The sequence below is a fragment of the Protopterus annectens genome, chromosome 14.part0 (assembly GCF_019279795.1).
Source record: "Protopterus annectens isolate FY-2018-M chromosome 14.part0, PAN1.0, whole genome shotgun sequence".
Classification (NCBI taxonomy): Eukaryota; Metazoa; Chordata; order Ceratodontiformes; family Protopteridae; genus Protopterus; species Protopterus annectens.
In genome coordinates, this window is record NC_056748.1 from 414,513,240 (window position 1) to 414,531,187 (window position 17,948).

General features: G+C 36.9%; 1 protein-coding gene across 1 annotated transcript in view; it reads left to right on the top strand.

Moving 5' to 3' along the window:
- ADAM12 (ADAM metallopeptidase domain 12) overlaps window positions 1–17,948 on the top strand; it is a 2,765,134-nt gene that overhangs the window by 1,866,272 nt on the left and 880,914 nt on the right. The window contains exon 11 of the mRNA XM_044056180.1: window positions 11,916–12,064. Within this exon, the coding sequence (XP_043912115.1) occupies window positions 11,916–12,064 (149 nt within the window). The remainder of the gene's footprint in view (window positions 1–11,915; window positions 12,065–17,948) is intronic.

The window sequence follows — 17,948 nt, forward strand, 5'->3', positions numbered from 1 at the left end:
TACAAATGGATTATCTGAAAATGAGCTCAGGCTGCACTGTTGCTCCTGTGGTGGAAGTAGGCAGACAGCATTTTCTGAGCTGTTCTGAAGTGAATGAGTTAAGCACCCACAACAATTTAAAATTGCTACCAAAAACTTTCTAAAAAGCACCTGGACCTGTCACTTTAAATACCCTTCTTAAACTCTCTACCTTCTCCTCTTTTGCTCTCTCTTCCTACCTCATCCCCCCAACCTCTTCTGCTCTCTCTAGCCTACCCCCCTTATCTCTCTTATCCCTTCCCAGCTGCTTTACAGTCAGACTTACTTGTAAATAACCTGACAACCTGCTTAATCAGACTACTCTTATCTTGTCTTTGATTACTCAAACATGTTATGGACCTAACAATCATCTTTACTAAACATCAGTAGCTTAAACACTTGGAACATATTTCCTATAGTATATTAAGGATTTTACTACTTCAGTGATTGTACTGCTAGATAGGTTTGTATAAGATTGTATACAACTTTTATGCTTTTTCTTCACCTATTGTAAACTATGTACTCATTTTATATTTTTATGTTCTTTATATTTTCTATGTTTTTATATTTTATATGTTTATATTCTATTCATATGTAATACCTTTGTAGGTTTTTTCCCCAGGCCTCCAATGAAAAAGGGCTTTGGCTCAGTCGAACTAATCTGGTCAACAAATTTCAAATAAATAAATAAACAAAATCTCTCTCTTACTCTTACTCTCTCTCTCTCTCTCTATATATATATATATATATATATATATATATATATATACACACACACACACACACACACACACACACACACACACACACACAGTGGATATAAAAAGTGTACACATCCCTGTTAAAATACCAGATTGTTGTGATATAAAAAATGAGACCACAATAAATCACTTCAAAACTTTTCCCACCTTTAGTGTGACCTGTAACCTGTATAATTCAATTGAAAAACAAACAAATCTGTTAGGGGAAAAATATAAAAAATAAAAAATGTACAATAATTTGGTTGCATGAGTGTGTACACCCTCAAACTAATACTTTGATGAAGCATCTTTTGATTTTAATTATAGCATTCAGTCTTCTTGGGTAGGAGTCTATCAGCATGACACATCTCACTTGGCAATATTTACCCACTCTTCCTTGCAAAAGCATTCCAAATCTGTCAGATTCCGAGGGCATCTCTTGTGCACAGCCCTCTTCAGGTCACCCCACAGATTTAGGTCTGGACCATTCCAAAACTTTAATTTTCTTCTGGTGAAGACATTCTTTTGTTGATTTGGATATATGCTTGGTGTCATTGTTGTGCTGAAAGGTAAAATTCCTCTTCATCTTCAGCTTTCTTGCAGACACCTAAAAGTTTTGGGCCAGAAGTGACTGGTATTTGGAACTGTTCATAATTCCCTCCACCTTGACTAAAGCCCCAGTTCCAGCTGAAGAAAACCAACTCCAAAGCATGATACTGCCGCCACCATGCTTCACCATGGGGATGGTGTTCTTTTGGTGATGCGAAGTGTTGTTTTTGCGCCGGATGTACCTTTTGGAATTGTGGCCAAAAAGTTCAACTTTGGTCGCATCAGACCATAACAAATTTTCCCACATGCTTTTGGAAGACTTGATGTATTGTTTTGCAAAATTTAGCCAGGCCTGGATGTTTTTCTATGTAAGAAAAGACTTCCATCTTGCAACTCTACCCCATAGCCCAGACATATGGAGAATACGGGAGATTGTTGTCACATGTAGTACACAACCAGTACTTGCCAGAAATTCCTGCAGCTCCTTCAGTGTTGCTGTATGTCTCTTGGCTGCCTCCCTGATGAGTTTTTCATATTGTCTTTTCATCAATTTTGGAGGGATTTCCAGTACTTTACAATGTCACTGTTGTCCCATATTTTCTCCACTTTTGATGACTGTCTTCACTGTGTTCCATGGTATATCCAATACTGTGGAAATTTTTTGTACCCTTCTCCTGACTGATACCTTTCAACAATGAGATCCCTTTTATGCTTTGTAAACTCTCTGTGAACCATGGCTTTTGCTGTAGTAGGCAACTGAGTAAATGTCAGGAAAATCCTACTAGGACAGCTGAACTTTATTCTGTGTTAATCAGAGTCTCTACTTAATTGATGACAGGTGTGTACCCAAGAATATTGAATGCTGTAATTAAATGAAAAGGTGCTTCAATAAACTATTAGTTTAAGGGTGTGCACACTTATGCAACCAGCTTATTGTATGCTTTTTATTTTTTATATTTTTTCCCCTAATAGATTTGTTTGTTTTTCAGTTGAATTGTACAGGTTATAGGTCACATTAAAGGTGGGAAAAGTTTTGAAATGATTTATTGTGGTCTCATTTTTTTATATCACAAAAACCTGGCATTTTAATAGGGGTGTGTATACTTTTTATATCTACTGTATGTACATATATATATATATATATATATATACACACATACACACACACACAAACATATATACACACCCACACACACACACATCAGAGAGTCGATTATCTGAACGTTGATAATCAGAAACGTCAGTTATCTGAACGTGGCCTTACAAAGTTTTTTGGGTCAGAAAAATCATAAAGTCTGAACATGTAAATGTTATACGTATTTGCTTGTGTGTGTATTTTGAGCTTGTAACCAGCTCATGTTTGAAAAATATTCTTTATTGACCACTGGTATCGGTGAATGATTGAAAAGCATGCAGAAAAAACAAGATTTTTGCAGTTTTTTATCTGGTTCAATGTATGTTTGATTATACAGACTACCCTAGGTCTCAATTAGTTCGGATAATCAACTTTCTACTGCTATATATATAGATGGATTCACTTTATAGCTTTGAAATGTCGAAATTCTGTATTTCGAGGCTATAAAGTAGAAAACTAAAAACAATGAAAACTCAGAAGCACAAAATTCAAAATCTCGCACACCAGAGATTTTGAATTAGAGCTTCTACTCCACACAAACATACCGTCCTCCCCACACACAAACGCAAGCTCTCTACTACATAAAAAAGGGGGGGGCAATCCCGCTGCACACCCCCCTGCTTAAATATTCTAACTCCGATGTTGCACTACATACAAATAAACACAAAACACCACCACACAAGCTACATTCTCCTCACGCACACACACACATCACAGCAGCAAAACACATTAACACACACCACAGCCCCTACCCAAAACCCTTAACACATACACACTTACCTGAATCCATAACCACAGTGAAACACCAGAAGTGCTAATTCAAAACCTGTGGTATTCCAGGTTTTGAATTTCGTGCTTCTGAGGTTTCGCTCTTTTCAGGATTCCACTTTATGGGCTCAAAATACTGAATGTTAATATTTCAGTATTTTGAGCTACTAACGTGAATATATATATATGTGTGTATGTATGTACACCATTCAAAAATGACCAGCACACAAAATATTAGTTTCAGGCTATTTAATCACAAGAAGCCCAGAAAAGCAGCAGTCAGAGCATTTGTACACTCATTTGGTGTTGGCTATTATACTTATATCTATATCTGTATATGGGTCGTCTACTTCTCGTCAACAGGATGCCTTACTGAATAACAGACAATCGAACCCACTTTAGAGAAAGTACATGTAAATGAAAATACACTTTTATGAAGAACAGTTTATCAAAATACAAAAACAACAACATTTCAGATCCTTTGGTCTTTCAGTATTTTAAACTAGAGCCACATATATGTAAATGTCTATACATATATGTATATATATTTATCTATCCATCTATCTATATATATATATATATATATATATATATGTGTGTGTGTGTGTGTGTGTGTGTGTGTGTGTATAAATATATATATATATATATATATATATGTATATATATATATATATATTTATATACACACACACACATATATACATACTTATATATATATATATATATATATATATATATATATATATATATATATATTAATATATTTGTATATATGTGCATATGCGAACCAGAGGGTAAAAAGGTCACACAGACAAACCATTCAGTAAAAACTCCAAGAAAAACCCAGCCAAGCTACAGTTTTCACTGTGTGATACCTTAGACCTCCTGAAATAGGGGCCCATGGGATATATGAAAATGGCCCCTTAAGGACGTTAAGTGTTTCAACTACATGGCTTCTGAATGCCCTTGACTTTTTACTTTTTATGTCCCTATGGATAAATTCAAACTGGCTTTGATTTCACTTAATGTTCCTCACTTTGACTTATATTTTTGATCAGTGCCTCATACGCATAGTAACTATATGGGAGTGATGGGGGTGACCGTGGACAAAAGCAACTTGCTGTCTTGCTGTTTGCTCATTTTTAAAGTCCCACTCTACAGGACTACTGTCCATTTGTATGAAATACATTGAAGTATGTATTCTCTGGTGAGTCATTATGTGAAACAGAATTGAAACTGTCCCCGATTATACAGAATGTCTCTGACTTTGCTTTGTGTTTTTGGTCTATGCCTATTGAATTCTATGGTTTTCTGGCAAATCACCAAGGATTGTTTAGTAATGATAGACATTTGACATTTCAAATTTCATATCCTTCTGCCAATACAAAAACTGTTACTCCAACAGCTTTCTATCTTTACAAGATCAATATTTAAATCCGGCCTCTGATTTTAGCTTTTGTCTCTCATTAGTTGTTTGCTCTTGATTCTTGTGCTAAGATGTTGAGAAGTGCTATCTTTTATCACAATTAAATGAGGTGTATTTAGCATTGTGGTACAACTGTTGGGGATTGGTGGGGGATGTCTGTGGGTTAAAGTAACTTATCCTCTTGTTTGTTCTGTTTAAACAGTCTGGCTTTGCATGTGTGGTGTACATTTGTGTGAAATAAGTTTTATATTAAGGTGTATGCAGAAAACAGTGCGATAATTGCTGAGTACTGGGGCTGTGTGTAGATGAAAGTGGCTGACTCTGTCATGATCAGGTTTAAAATGTCACTAATCTGGCTTTAACATTTGTATAAGACAAACTGTAATACTTTAATGTGGCCCTTTTTTTTGTCACAATCAGATATTGGAGATGTATGCAGTCAGGTGGCTGTGATTGATTGGTATGGACATTAATGATGTTTAATGGCAATCCTTTGAATGGTCTTGCATCAGGAAAGTGAATTCAAAAGAACATGAACATTTATTTATGGTGCAAAAAGTGTGCGGGTGTCCCATGGTTTGAAAACCACTCATGGCCCAAGGTGTTGTTAATCTGCCACTGAAAGGAATAACTCACGAAGGAGTTACATTCATAAGGATCAGTTCAAGAATGTTTTGTCTACTAGAGGGATTGTTAACATTCTGATCCAAGAAGCTTGTTTATTAAATCTTAGAAATTTTGAGGATATCAAACATTGGAGGTATGGGTATTCTGGTTTATTAAGGGGTAGTTAGTGACCCAAAATAATAAGGTTCGCATTTATGGGAAGTTCATCAAATACAGTTAGGAACCATACTTGATTTTTAAGAAGAAGCAAAATCCTGTAGATGTCACCACAGCAGAGAATGAGCAAGTTCCACTTGTTTAAGAAGAAAATAAGCTTTTATTGATAAAACAAATAAAATATGATTAGCGCTTTCGGCATAAACTGCCTTCTTCAGATCATGTAATGTAAAGACCAACAATAGTTTAAATAACATTGAAAAAACAATCATAATGTGGCTTTAGTCCCTTCCTTTTTCCTTTGGTTTTTACTTCCAATAAAAGCTCATTTTCTTCTTAATCAAGTGGAACTTGCTCATTATCTGCTGTGGTGGTGTCTACAGGATTTTGCTTCTTCTGTTTTCCCAGCCTGAGACGCTTTAGTGTGAGTGGGATATATATTCTCATTATACTTGATTTTTAGGGACATAGAAGGTATCCTGTAACAGTTTATGAACTGATATTTTTCTTGTTTATTGTGATTTGGAATTCACTTTAAAGGTCTCTGAGAATTAGTCTGTGATATAGTTCATAACAAATATGGAAAGAAGCACATTAGTTTCCAGTGGGCCTGAAGTCATCATATTCACAAAACCAAAGGATGGAGGGAATGCTTTCTTTATATTTAACCCAAGTTTCAGTCATTACACAGATATGGATTGTTCCAGATGCAGAACAGCCTTAAGGTCAGGTAGCTTGTTGTTGAGAGTCCTGGCATTGACCAGAGCCACCTTAATGTAATCTTGCTTTGGATATGATGTTAGTTATGTTGATATGTCCATTAGACAGACTCTGCCTAAAAAGGCACTTTGGAATCAGCAAAAGCTTTAGCCAGTATGTGGAAGTTTTGGAATGAGAGGTGCAGAACATCCTTTGCAAAACAAGTAAATGTCTTGTCCTATGCCAGCTCATACTGATTCCCCCAAAATAATGCCCAACAATAAATCCAAGTCTTGAATCCAATTATCCTTTTTTTGTACATAGACATAATTCTTGAAGAATGAAGGATGGATTCCACTAAGAGCTTTGCTTGTGTTTGTGACATGCATGGAGTATTGTGACATCTTTCTGTCTCTCTCTCTCTCTCTCTCTCTCCCCCTCCATATCCCTCAGGATTTTGCATCAGAGATTGTTTGCCCCCATATGGACCATAACCATGTTACACTCATTTGTTAAGTGAAAACGTTTAAGTATTCTTGAAATATCAGAGATCATGGGCTCCTGAAAGGTAACTCAGCATCACCCTGTATTTGTCCTATCTAGTGAGAAGAAAGTCAGCAGGCCTAACAGTTGAGTCAATGATCACCAAAGTATTTTTATTTATAGAACAGTCTGCTGTACATAATTTGAGAAAATTTAAATCTTGCTGACTCTTTTTGAGAGTGTGACTGATGGAGGTATGGTGTTGGTCTTCATTTCTCTGTTGATTTAATATCTGATTTAATTTTCTGCAGTATTTTGGTTGCTCTTATCTTTTACTTTCCACCTTAGTAGTTATCCTTTAAAAGAGAAGTGGTAATGGTCTTTATTAATTTGTCATGAAGTCTGCTTTTCAGATGTGTGGGGGAATCACTGGAATTTATGCATAAGAAGTCTGGATGGAATACTTCCATTGGTTATAAAACAGCCACAGTCTGTGTTGATTTTCTGTTGTTCATGGATTTCATAAATCTATAGGAAAGTAGCAAGAAGTCGCTCTACAGACCATTGCAAGACTAATCAATAAACCATATTTAAGCATTCTCTATGGCCTCAAGGAGAACAACATGAGATAGATGGGGTGAGGGAGAGAGAGAATTTAAGAAGGCCCATCCAGTTATCTAGGTTTATCTTGAAGATGGCAAGGGTGCTTATACTGCTTGACATGTAGAAATTAGTTACAATTGTGGGAGATACATCAAGATAAAAGTCCATCATACCAATTTGTCTTGTGTTTCTCCTGATGAAGGATTAGATCCTTAAGACATATTTCAGGAACCATGTAAGTACTTACTCATACATGTGAGCATATGTATATATATTTTTACTCATACATGTGTGTGTGTGTGTGTGTGTGTGTGTGTATATATATATATATATATATACATACACACATATATATAGATATATATATGTGCGCTCGCACACACACACACACACACACACACACACACACACACACACACACACACACATGTCCATAAGTAAAGGATTGCTGCCATTACTGAGCTTTACATATATAAGGTCTGTAGGTCACCTACTTAATGTAGCAGCACTGGAGGATAGTGGTGCAGCAAATCTGTGCTGTGCAGGTTTAGATTCATAGGTTGGTACTAGGCTATTGGCCCTAGGGCATATAGAAGCCTAGCCATAACAATTCCCTGGCTATTTCTTCCCACACTATTTACTTCCCTGGTCCCCTGTCTTGCAGGGTGACTGATGTGATCCCTAGGGTGAATTTCCTTTCTCCCATCCAATCATCAAGGTTCCTTTTGAAGAGGGCCAAAGAGGTGTTCTGCTTGACATGTATGGACAGTCTATTCCAGAGCCTGGGGAGAGATTTGTTACTCATAGTCTTCTGTGCCTCATTTGCCTTATCTGTGTAATAAACTTTAATTGTATCATTTTTGTTATGGAAACGATTCTATGGCACAGGAGCTTCCAATAGTAATAACTCCCATACCTCACAATGGAAAGGCAAACCTATAACTTTGATGAAAAATGTGTAAATGTGCATGGTAAGTACTGACATGGACATTTCAGTTAAGTATTGTGCTGCATTCTCTTCTGATCTTCATAGTTTCCTACGCAAGTACTAGGCAGCCTGTAGACCACTTCAGTCCTAGCCAGTGAAATGTATTCAAATGTTCCCTCTGTCTTCAAGGAGGGCAAAACAAGGTAGACCAGAAGAGAGGTTAAGGCTGCCCAACCATTTATCTAGCTTTACCTTTATAGGTGGCAAGGGTGCTACTCTGACATGCAGAGGAAGTTTGTAACAAAGATGGCAGATATGTTGGGATATGCATCTAATATACCAATGTGTATTATTTATCTGTTGGTGAAGATTTAGTTCTTTTAATCAAGTAGTTGAGAAACAGTTTGTTCTGTGGGGGAATAGGAGGAAAAAGAAGGTCGTGTCTTTCAAGGCTTGAAAAGCTAGACACAAGTCACCATGGAAGACTAAATATATTGTTGAACAGAAATATTTTGACTTATTTAAAGGGACACTAGGAATCTCACTTTTGGTTTTGCTGCACTCAGTCCACTGTACTACTAGCCTCCTATAGTGGTTGTGCTCCATGACTTGCATGTTTGTGAACTGAGGCTGAAATACATCATCTACATAGCTGAACTCCTCCAGGTATATGGCAGTGTGTGTAGCTACAATATCTTGTTTATATGCTGTTTAAGGCACCAATGCATGGTTTTAACTACATATTAGCCTTAGAATCACAGACATGGGTTTTTACAGTGATTATCTATGTTTGGAAGGAAAATAATATCCTTAATATTCTATTTGAGTATCACATAGTGCCCCTATTATTCTGTATGTTTGTAGGATATATAGCTGAAATTACTGTTATTTTTTTTAGGTTTGCTTTTAACTTGTGTTTATCCTTCAGGATTGTTAGCATTGTTGTGAGGTTACTTCCTAATTTTGTTGCATTTTCGGATCTTGTTTTATATTTTATTATTTTTTCTTTCTTTTTTTAGCATTTTAATATTATTTTAACTGAATGAAAACCAGAATGGTTGACTCCATGGGATAACAATAAAATCCCTTTTATTCCTATATCAGTAAGCAGTCTTGGGTGTTCCTGAGTACCAACAGGTTGAATATAGCCACTGGTGTCAGAAACAGAACCACAAGCTAAAACTTTAATTTTGAGCTCCTGTTTTTTGATGGAACAGTTTGTGTTAAAAAAAAATAAATAAATAGAAGCACATACCATATATTTCAGTAATCACTCTAATCCTTTGTGATGCAATCACTGCTAAGAATAGAAGCATACATTTTATATTCAATTATGAGACCCGGTGTCTAGCTGGAGTAATGGAAACATGCCTATTGCATGATCAGCAGCACTTCCATGAGTTTTCAGCTGGCAGTGGCCTTGGTTTGTATTCCATGCCAAAAGCACAAGAAGGTAGCTCAATGTACATGTTGATTTCTTTATGAGGTCTGTTACAACGTAGGTCAGGAGGCAATGAATGGCCATCCTTAGGTTTAAACAGACAAGGGTCTGACTTTGCATTGTGTTATCTGTAGTCATAGGAGAGCAGCTTTATAATAATTATATGGTGAATACAACACTACAAATAAAACACACCTTCTGTATTGTGAGATACAAAGTATCAAGCTGGACTCAGTGTCACCTGTTTGTAAGGAGTAGAAGCCTTTTACAGCATGGAATACAAATGAATGAGTAACAGTGGCCTTGTCTTAACTGATTTAGTTATGATACTCAAAAAGTGACACATTATTATTTGTGACCGAATTCATAACTTAGACTTAGGTTCATAGGTAGGTACTAGGCTATCGGCCCAAGGGCCTAAGTAAGCCTAGCCAACAAGGTTCTCTGGCTTACACCACATAAGAAAGTTAATTTCCTGTGCCCCTGTCGAGCAGAGTCATAGAAGTGATCCCCTGGGTGTATTTCCTATTTCCCATCCACTCATCAAGATTTTTCTTGAAGAGTGCTAATGAGGAACTTTGCTTGGCATAGATGGGTAGCTTCTTCCATAGTATAGGAAGCCTCTGGGATAAGAATCTATCCCTCCAGCATGTTCTGTGTATTGTGGTGACAAAGTTTAGGTCCCTAAAGCATGTAGCTCAGAGGGATTGGGATTTCTTTAGGAGTAGCATGTCCAACAGCTTTAGGTTTAACTTAACTTTATATGTTAGGCAGAGATCTGCTTGGAGTAGGCTACAGAGTAAAGCTGGGTTTTTTTGAGATGGTCAGTGTAGGGCATCTGTTTGAGGCCAGTAATCCTCTTTGTGAGGTACTTCTGTGGCCTTTCCATCTGCTGCAGATGTCTTGTGAGGTGCATTCCAAAAAGGGCATTGTACTCTATAATGGGTCTAGTGAGTGCCGAGTAGAGGGGAACAATAACCTCTTTTTTCCTGAATGAGAACCCTTTTGTGATGAGGTGTGCCACATAGAAGGATTTCCTGACTACTGTGGTGATGTGATTATCAAAGGAGAGACTACTGTCCACCTGGGTCCCAAGGTCTCTTACCACACATTCGGCGTTAAGTAGACTGCTGTTTATGAGGTAGTTCATGGGTACAGTGTTTTTACCAAAGGGGATGACAGTGCACTTTTTGACATTTTAAACTGTATTCTAAAGACAGATTATGCCTCAGAATATTGTAAAACTCACAGCTGAATGCATGTTCAGTTCTCCTTTATACTTTTTGAAGAAATGTTGCACTTCATACTTTTTGCATTCACATCCCAGTTATTATGACTACACTGTTATCCCTACACTATTCTTATGTATACAAATGAACATTCTGTTTTCCCCAGACACAGATATTCTTAAAATGTGACCAATTTTTCAAGATTATATGATGAAAGAGCACAAGTCACAAAGTATTTTAAATTATGGAACAGTAACTAGTGCTTTTAGGTTATTTTTGGCAAAGTGGTCACCAGCATAGGATGAAAATGTAGAGCAAAATATTTTACCACAGGTTCCATAAGTGGAGCAAACAGCAACTGAGTATCTACAGACACATCATACTCATTTAAATTATGTCATTGTATGTGTAATCATATCATTCTATACTTGCTTAAAACTGCAAATGTTACTATGGCACTTATTCAGCCTATGTTAATGCCTAGTTAAAGAATGCATTTGTGGTGGGGAGCCATTTGTGGTATAAATACACATTATAGGGCTATAAATTGAAATATTCAGTGATTTGAAGAAATTATGTAATATTTTATGTGGCATATTTATTGTATTATTTTTTCCTTTTTTCCCCTCTTTAGACTAACACACATTTTTACTTTTCCGACTTGCACTGCCTCAGTAATGACTAATTGACATACTACACTACTCAATGCTGTTAGTTAATTTTCTTTTATTACCCAATGTTCTATCTTCTCATCTCTTTTCTCACTACTTTGCAGAATCTGATCAATATTTGAATAAAATACCTTCTGGTCTCTAGTCCCATTGTTTTTACCTGTTATTTGACTAAAATAGTTATTCCCTATAGTTTATGTTTTCACAAAACTAATTTAAACACCATGAGGATTTTGCAAAATTATGGGATTGTAATGTTTGTGCATTATAAAATCTTTTTTTTTTTTTTTGTATACAGTTGTCTCTGCTGTGTTGTTCACTGTTTACTACCTGGGTCCCCTCTGAATTTAGGCATTGCCCAGCAGGTCTAACCTGGTTAGTAAATAAAAATAAATAATAAAAATTGCTAATATGATGATTTGTTGAATGTTTTGTTTGTTAGGATCATTCTGAGAATGCACTTGGTGCAGCTGTTACCATGGCACATGAGCTGGGTCATAATTTGGGAATGAACCATGACACACCAGAAAGGAGCTGTGATTGTAGGATGTCACCAGACAAAGGAGGATGCATCATGACCCCTTCAACTGGGTAAGGAAATCTCTGTCATTGAACATATGAATGTTTATGTGACTATGGAAATATCACACATATTTGCCTTGGCTATTTAAAGATCAATTCTTTAATGTGCACATTTTAGGCGAGTGCTTTGTGAGACAAGCAGTACAAATTCCCGAACCCCACTGTACTTTGAACTTACAAGCAAAGCAGCCAGCAGGCTGAAAAAGTAGTCTGGAAGAGTGTTCTCTATTACAGACTGCACGTGGGTAACAATTACAACATGTTGTTTTGGAGGATATCTCTTCTCTACCTCACTACAGCCAAGATTCAGGGAGCTGTTCCTTGACATGTGCATGCTGTTTGGAATGCAAGCTGCTGTGGAATGAGTATGGCTAGTGCAAACACTGAGGACTTAACAACTTCGTGAACCATAAGTGAACCCTCCCAAACCTGTAATAATTGTGTAGGCATGCTAGGTACTGTTTTAGTGACATATCAAGATTACTGCTCAGATTTTTTCATAGCTTTACCCTTTATTCCTGAAGCCATGAAGTCTGGAATATGAAGACTGTGATCATAAGAATAATATCAGACTATTGATGATAATTAGTTGACCTCTGGTTAGATAGAAAAACAGTCATACAAAGCCATGTAAAAAGTTACCATACTTTATGTAGAAAATTAAAGTATGCCCTCAATTGAACTGTTTTTTATTTTGTAGAAGAACAAAACAAGAAGAAACTTTGCAGTCTGGGGGGGTGTGAAGTTCATTTCTTGAATTACGTTATGCACCTAGTTCACTAACAATTGAACTGCAAACTACATACTGCAAAATAATAAAATAGAAAATAGTAGGCAGTCCACAGTTAAGTTTAAAATGGAATATCCTTTATTGAAATACACAAACAAGCAATTCTGGTAGAGTACAATGAAAGCCATCAAAAACATTCATTATTTATATGTAATCAGGTTATTTGGAGCAAGGGAGCAGTTACAGAGGTGGTTCTATTAAGAGCAATAAAAGTATTTTTCTTATTCCTTTAAACATGTCCCCCCTTCCCCTTAACACCATAGTGTAAACTGAGACTGTGCTACCTTAGAACTGAAACTAAAATGGTAGAGACAACTTAAGATATATAATATAAGAACAGCATATTAAGGCTAACCTACTAATCCAAACTTTATTAATTAAGAAACTAATTCACTAGCAAAATGACTGATTAAATAACAAACAGATCTACCACTAGACATCTATCAGAATAGATATTAATACATATAAACTGAAACACTTTTAACAAAGATTGCTTTCGTATCAAATAAATACTTCATCAGGTTTGTGTGTAAAAAAAACATATTATAATATTAATGAACATTTGTATAAATCTACAAGTGAGCACCTCAGTAAGCTGAAAACCATAGATATAATTGCTAAGGTAGAAATACAGTGAAAAAGGTAAAAAATAAAGCATTAAGACCCTGGGGATCTGTTCAAGTGTGGCATCTAAAAAAGAAAGTACTTAGTTTGAATGAGTAAAAGTGCACTTGAGTATCAGAAAACAGCACCAATGTTAGTTATTTTCATTGTAAAATATTTACAGTGTTTAATATTTGTTTATAACAATATTAGCATGTAATGTCAGCATTAACCAGTCACATATCAGACTTGTATTAGTCTTTTTACAGTGAGGTAGTTTTCTGAGTTTTAGTATGTTTTTTTATGGACCAATAATAATAAAGCCCTGGTTTTCTAACCGTTCAGTTTCAGTTGCCACAGTAGTTCTTGTTTTTCTGAAAGATCAGGGATGTCTTCTTCCAGTTCCAAAAGGTCTACATGATCAATAATTTGAAATTTAAAGCAATTGTGTCTTTTGTGAAGCTGCAGATGCCGCTCCACTGCATTATTCTTGTACTCAGCTCTATTTTTGGAAGGATGGCCAGAGATCCTTCTTTTAAGTCTGTTGAGCGTTTTTCCCATATAACATGCTACACAGTCATTGCAGCTTGCCCTGTAAACCACCTGCATTGAGTTACAGTCAGCTCCTGCATTGGTTTTAATCAGTTTATTTAAATAAGGGCAGAAAAAACATGTCTTCCTCCTATATGTGCTGAAGAAAAGATACAATTGGCTCCACACTTATTGGTGCATGCATCCAATGGTCTGGGCCTACCTTCAACCCAACTCCTGTTGTTTCTGGCTTTCCTATGCACAAAGGAAGGAGCTTCTCCAAGGATGTCCATTAAATACAAGCTTTCAGTAATTCTGGCCCATTTCTCTCTAATAATATTAATGATGCAGTGATAGTCAACAGTAAAAGTCAAGATACAACTGTCTAGATTTGTTGTCCATAGATTTCTTCAATGCCCTCCTATAAGGAACGGTGAATTTGTACTTTTTAGGTCAATTGTACTTTCTAGAATGCTTCTTAACATATTGCTTTCATATTCTCTCACCAAAAATTCATTTTCATGATCATTTAGGTTCTTAAGGAGGGGTTCCATTTTCATGGTGATCCTGGTCAGCCTGTACCCTGGGACTTTGCAATATTGTATTTTGTCCTGGCGGGATGGAGACTCATATTATGTAGCAGGAGGTTTACTCTAATAAGTTTTCTGTAAAGATCCGTGTCCATTTTGCCTTATTCCAAGTCTTTAGTAATCTGCATATCAAAGAAGACTGCTGAGGTGAGGCTGTGGGAAGAGGTGAAATGCAAAAAGCTGGTGGTTTGATTCAGATAGTTGTTAAAATCTTCTAATTTAGCACTGTCTCCTTTCCACACAATAAAGATGTCATCAATAAAGCACATATACACTCTGATATGTTGCATGTATTCTCTGTTGTTAAAAACATAATCTTCCTCCCATTTTCCTAGTGCTGTGTTGGCTAGCCTATGGGCCATAGCTGCCCCCATGGCTATACCAGTCTTTTATTTATAGTAATTTCCATTAAACATAAAAAAGTGTAGCTAAGAACCATATAGATTAAATTCATACTTATCAGCTATTTAGAGAACTCAGCTTTCTTGGAGATTTATGGAATTGTTAAATAAATAATAGACCAGTAAGTTTAACTAGTCTCATATGCAAGGCCATGGAAAGAATTATCATGAATATGATAAACAATAACATTGGAAATCTACAGTTGCTGGACCCTACCCAGTTCAGTTTTGTCAAATGCAGGTCACACCTTCTTAACCTGATGGACTTCTTTGAGAAGGTAACTAAAGCTTTGGATGAGGCAAAACACAGAAAATTGCCTACCTCAGACTGACCAAGGTGTTGAACATAATACCTCATTCAGGTATTGTAAATAAACTTATAAAATTAGGCATAAACCCATATGTCCCCTAATAAATAGCCACTTGGCTGATTGATAGGACACAAAACGTTAGAGTAGGGGAATCCACCTCCACAAATAGGATGGTTTGGTCACAAAAGGAGTCTCTCAGGGCTTGGTGCTGAGACCAATCTTTCTGGCATCTCCTTCTCTGTAAGAAAGGCCAATGTCAAGGCCATCAGGGAGATTTAGTCTGCAGATGACTGCAAACTAGGATCTGTCATAGAATCTCTACAATATACTAATAACCACAATGAAGGGCTAACACAGACAAATAAATGGTACCAGAGCCACAGTCTTAAACTCAGTGTGAAGAAAAATGCATAATAGTACCCTTTGAAAGACTGTCACCCCTGGACAGTACCACATTGGTTATGTACCCCTAGAAATAGACACAGTGGTCAGGGATCTGGAAATGCATGTTGACAGTAACCTGGTCTTTGACCACCAAGTGTTTACTGCATTGAGAAAAATAAGTAAGGGCACAGCATCCAGGACCAAAGAGGTCATTGTTTTGCTATAGTCAGCTCTCATCAGATCAGTCATCAGGCAAAAAGAACCGTTTGGCATGTACCTGAGTAGGCACTTGCAACACCTTGAGAGACCATGAAAGTTCCTCACAAAAAGCATACAGGGAGTAAACCGTTGAGTCCTGTGTGGACCATCTTAAAGCCCTAACCCTGTACTCAGTCTCATACTGACTGCTGCACAGAGAGCTATGTTTATCCTACAAGGCATCCTCTGATCCCACACTGATGGATATTTTGCACATTCACAAAACAAATAGCCTCAGAAATACCTGTTCTTAAGGACTTAAACCTCATCTGCCACAGACATGATATGTTGGAAGGACAGTTGTGTGTCTCAAAGATTACCTCTTCTCTGGAGCAGGCTTCCAATCTATGTGAAACAAAGCTCAACCCTAACCCTATTCAAATGTATCTTTTACCAATGGATGGGAAATCACAAAGTCACCCATGGTTCAGCATCTATGTCCATAATGGACAGAGGCAGCCTGTGAACACTTAGTCTGCAAGCCTATATCATGGCCATAAAATTCCTTGGGGTATTGGCACATATCAGCAATATTTTGGTAAATGTGGGTAAGCTTATCCAGGCTTATAATGGCTCCTGGGCTGAAGCCTAGTAACCAGACAGCCATGAACCTATAAACAAAAAATAGCACTCAAGACACATAAAGTATGGGAATTTAGCTGGACATGGTATAGACTTCAGTATCTTCTATACAAGAATACCTACAGTGAGGTTTTGCCTGATGTGAATTGGAATTATCAGTTCCTACTGGATTTATGTGCTAGTTTTGTATTGTCACTTAGAAACACCATGCTTGAACACAAAAATACAGTATTTAAATTGATTTTAACTGTGTGGAAAGAATATTTAGCTGAACTGGAAGTTTTCACTCTGCTCTAAAGTTTGTCCCACCCACCCTCCTTGTTTTTGTTTTGGTGTTAATCTTAGTGGCCTTGCAGCTGCCCACCCCTCTTGTAAATTTGTGTTTGGATACTCCTTCTGGGCCCATCTCATTTGCTCACTCAACTGAGTGCAGTGAGATCATATTCTGATTTCAGGCACTCCTACTGTGTACAAAGAGAGCATCTGGGAAACAGAAAAAAAAATTAAGCTTGTTTCCTGCCTTTCCTGTTAAGTGGTATAGACTATTTATAGGCTTTTGAGCCCCCAAGCCCTTCTGTGTTGGAGGGAAGCCTTCTAGCTTAGTTTTTTTCCCTATAACTAGCCAGTTTTCTAGTTTCAGCACTCAAATCTGTTTCTTTGATCTCAGCACTTGTTCAGAAAAAAAAAAAAAAAAAAATTTAATCTGCTTTTACTGTACTTGTGTTTCTACCTACTTTTTTTACTTTTGCATCATCTTAAAAGTACTCAATTGTATTTATTACTGCTTGGTGTAACTCATTCTAAGCCTTCTGGTTTAAACACTTGGGCTTCGGACCAGTTGTTTTGCACTGAGAGGGTTTGTGGTCTGCACTGTAGTGGCAGAACAGGTAGCTTACATCCTTCTAGGTTGGGAACTGCTGATTGAGGGCTCAGTATCTGTTATTCTAAAAGTGTATTAATTCTGGTTTAAGCACTTAGGCTTTCAGGCCAGTTATTTTACATTAAGAGGGTTCGTGGTCTGCACTCTTGTGGGAGGAGAGGCTGGACTCTGCCCTTCTGAGCTGGGAATTTCTGATTGAAGGCTTATAGTGCATGCATATCTGAACTGCTTCTTACTGAAGTTGGTGCGCCTTGTTTGCTGTGGCATAGACTGGATTCGGGCCTGCTGGATCTAGCTTTGTTTGTGTAACTTGAGCACTAATCCAGGCATTCTCTAAAGTATTCAATTGTATTTATTACTGCTTGGTAGTAACTTGATTAAAGTTTAGCTGTCATTCTAAGTCTTTTGAATTAAGCACTTGGGCTTCAGACCAGTTGTTTTACATTAGGAAGGTTTGTGGCATGCACTGTGGTGGCAGGACAGGTAGCTTTCATCCTTCTAAGTTGGGAACTGCTGATTGAGAGCCCAGTGTCTGTTATTCTTAAAGTGTATTAGTTCTGGTT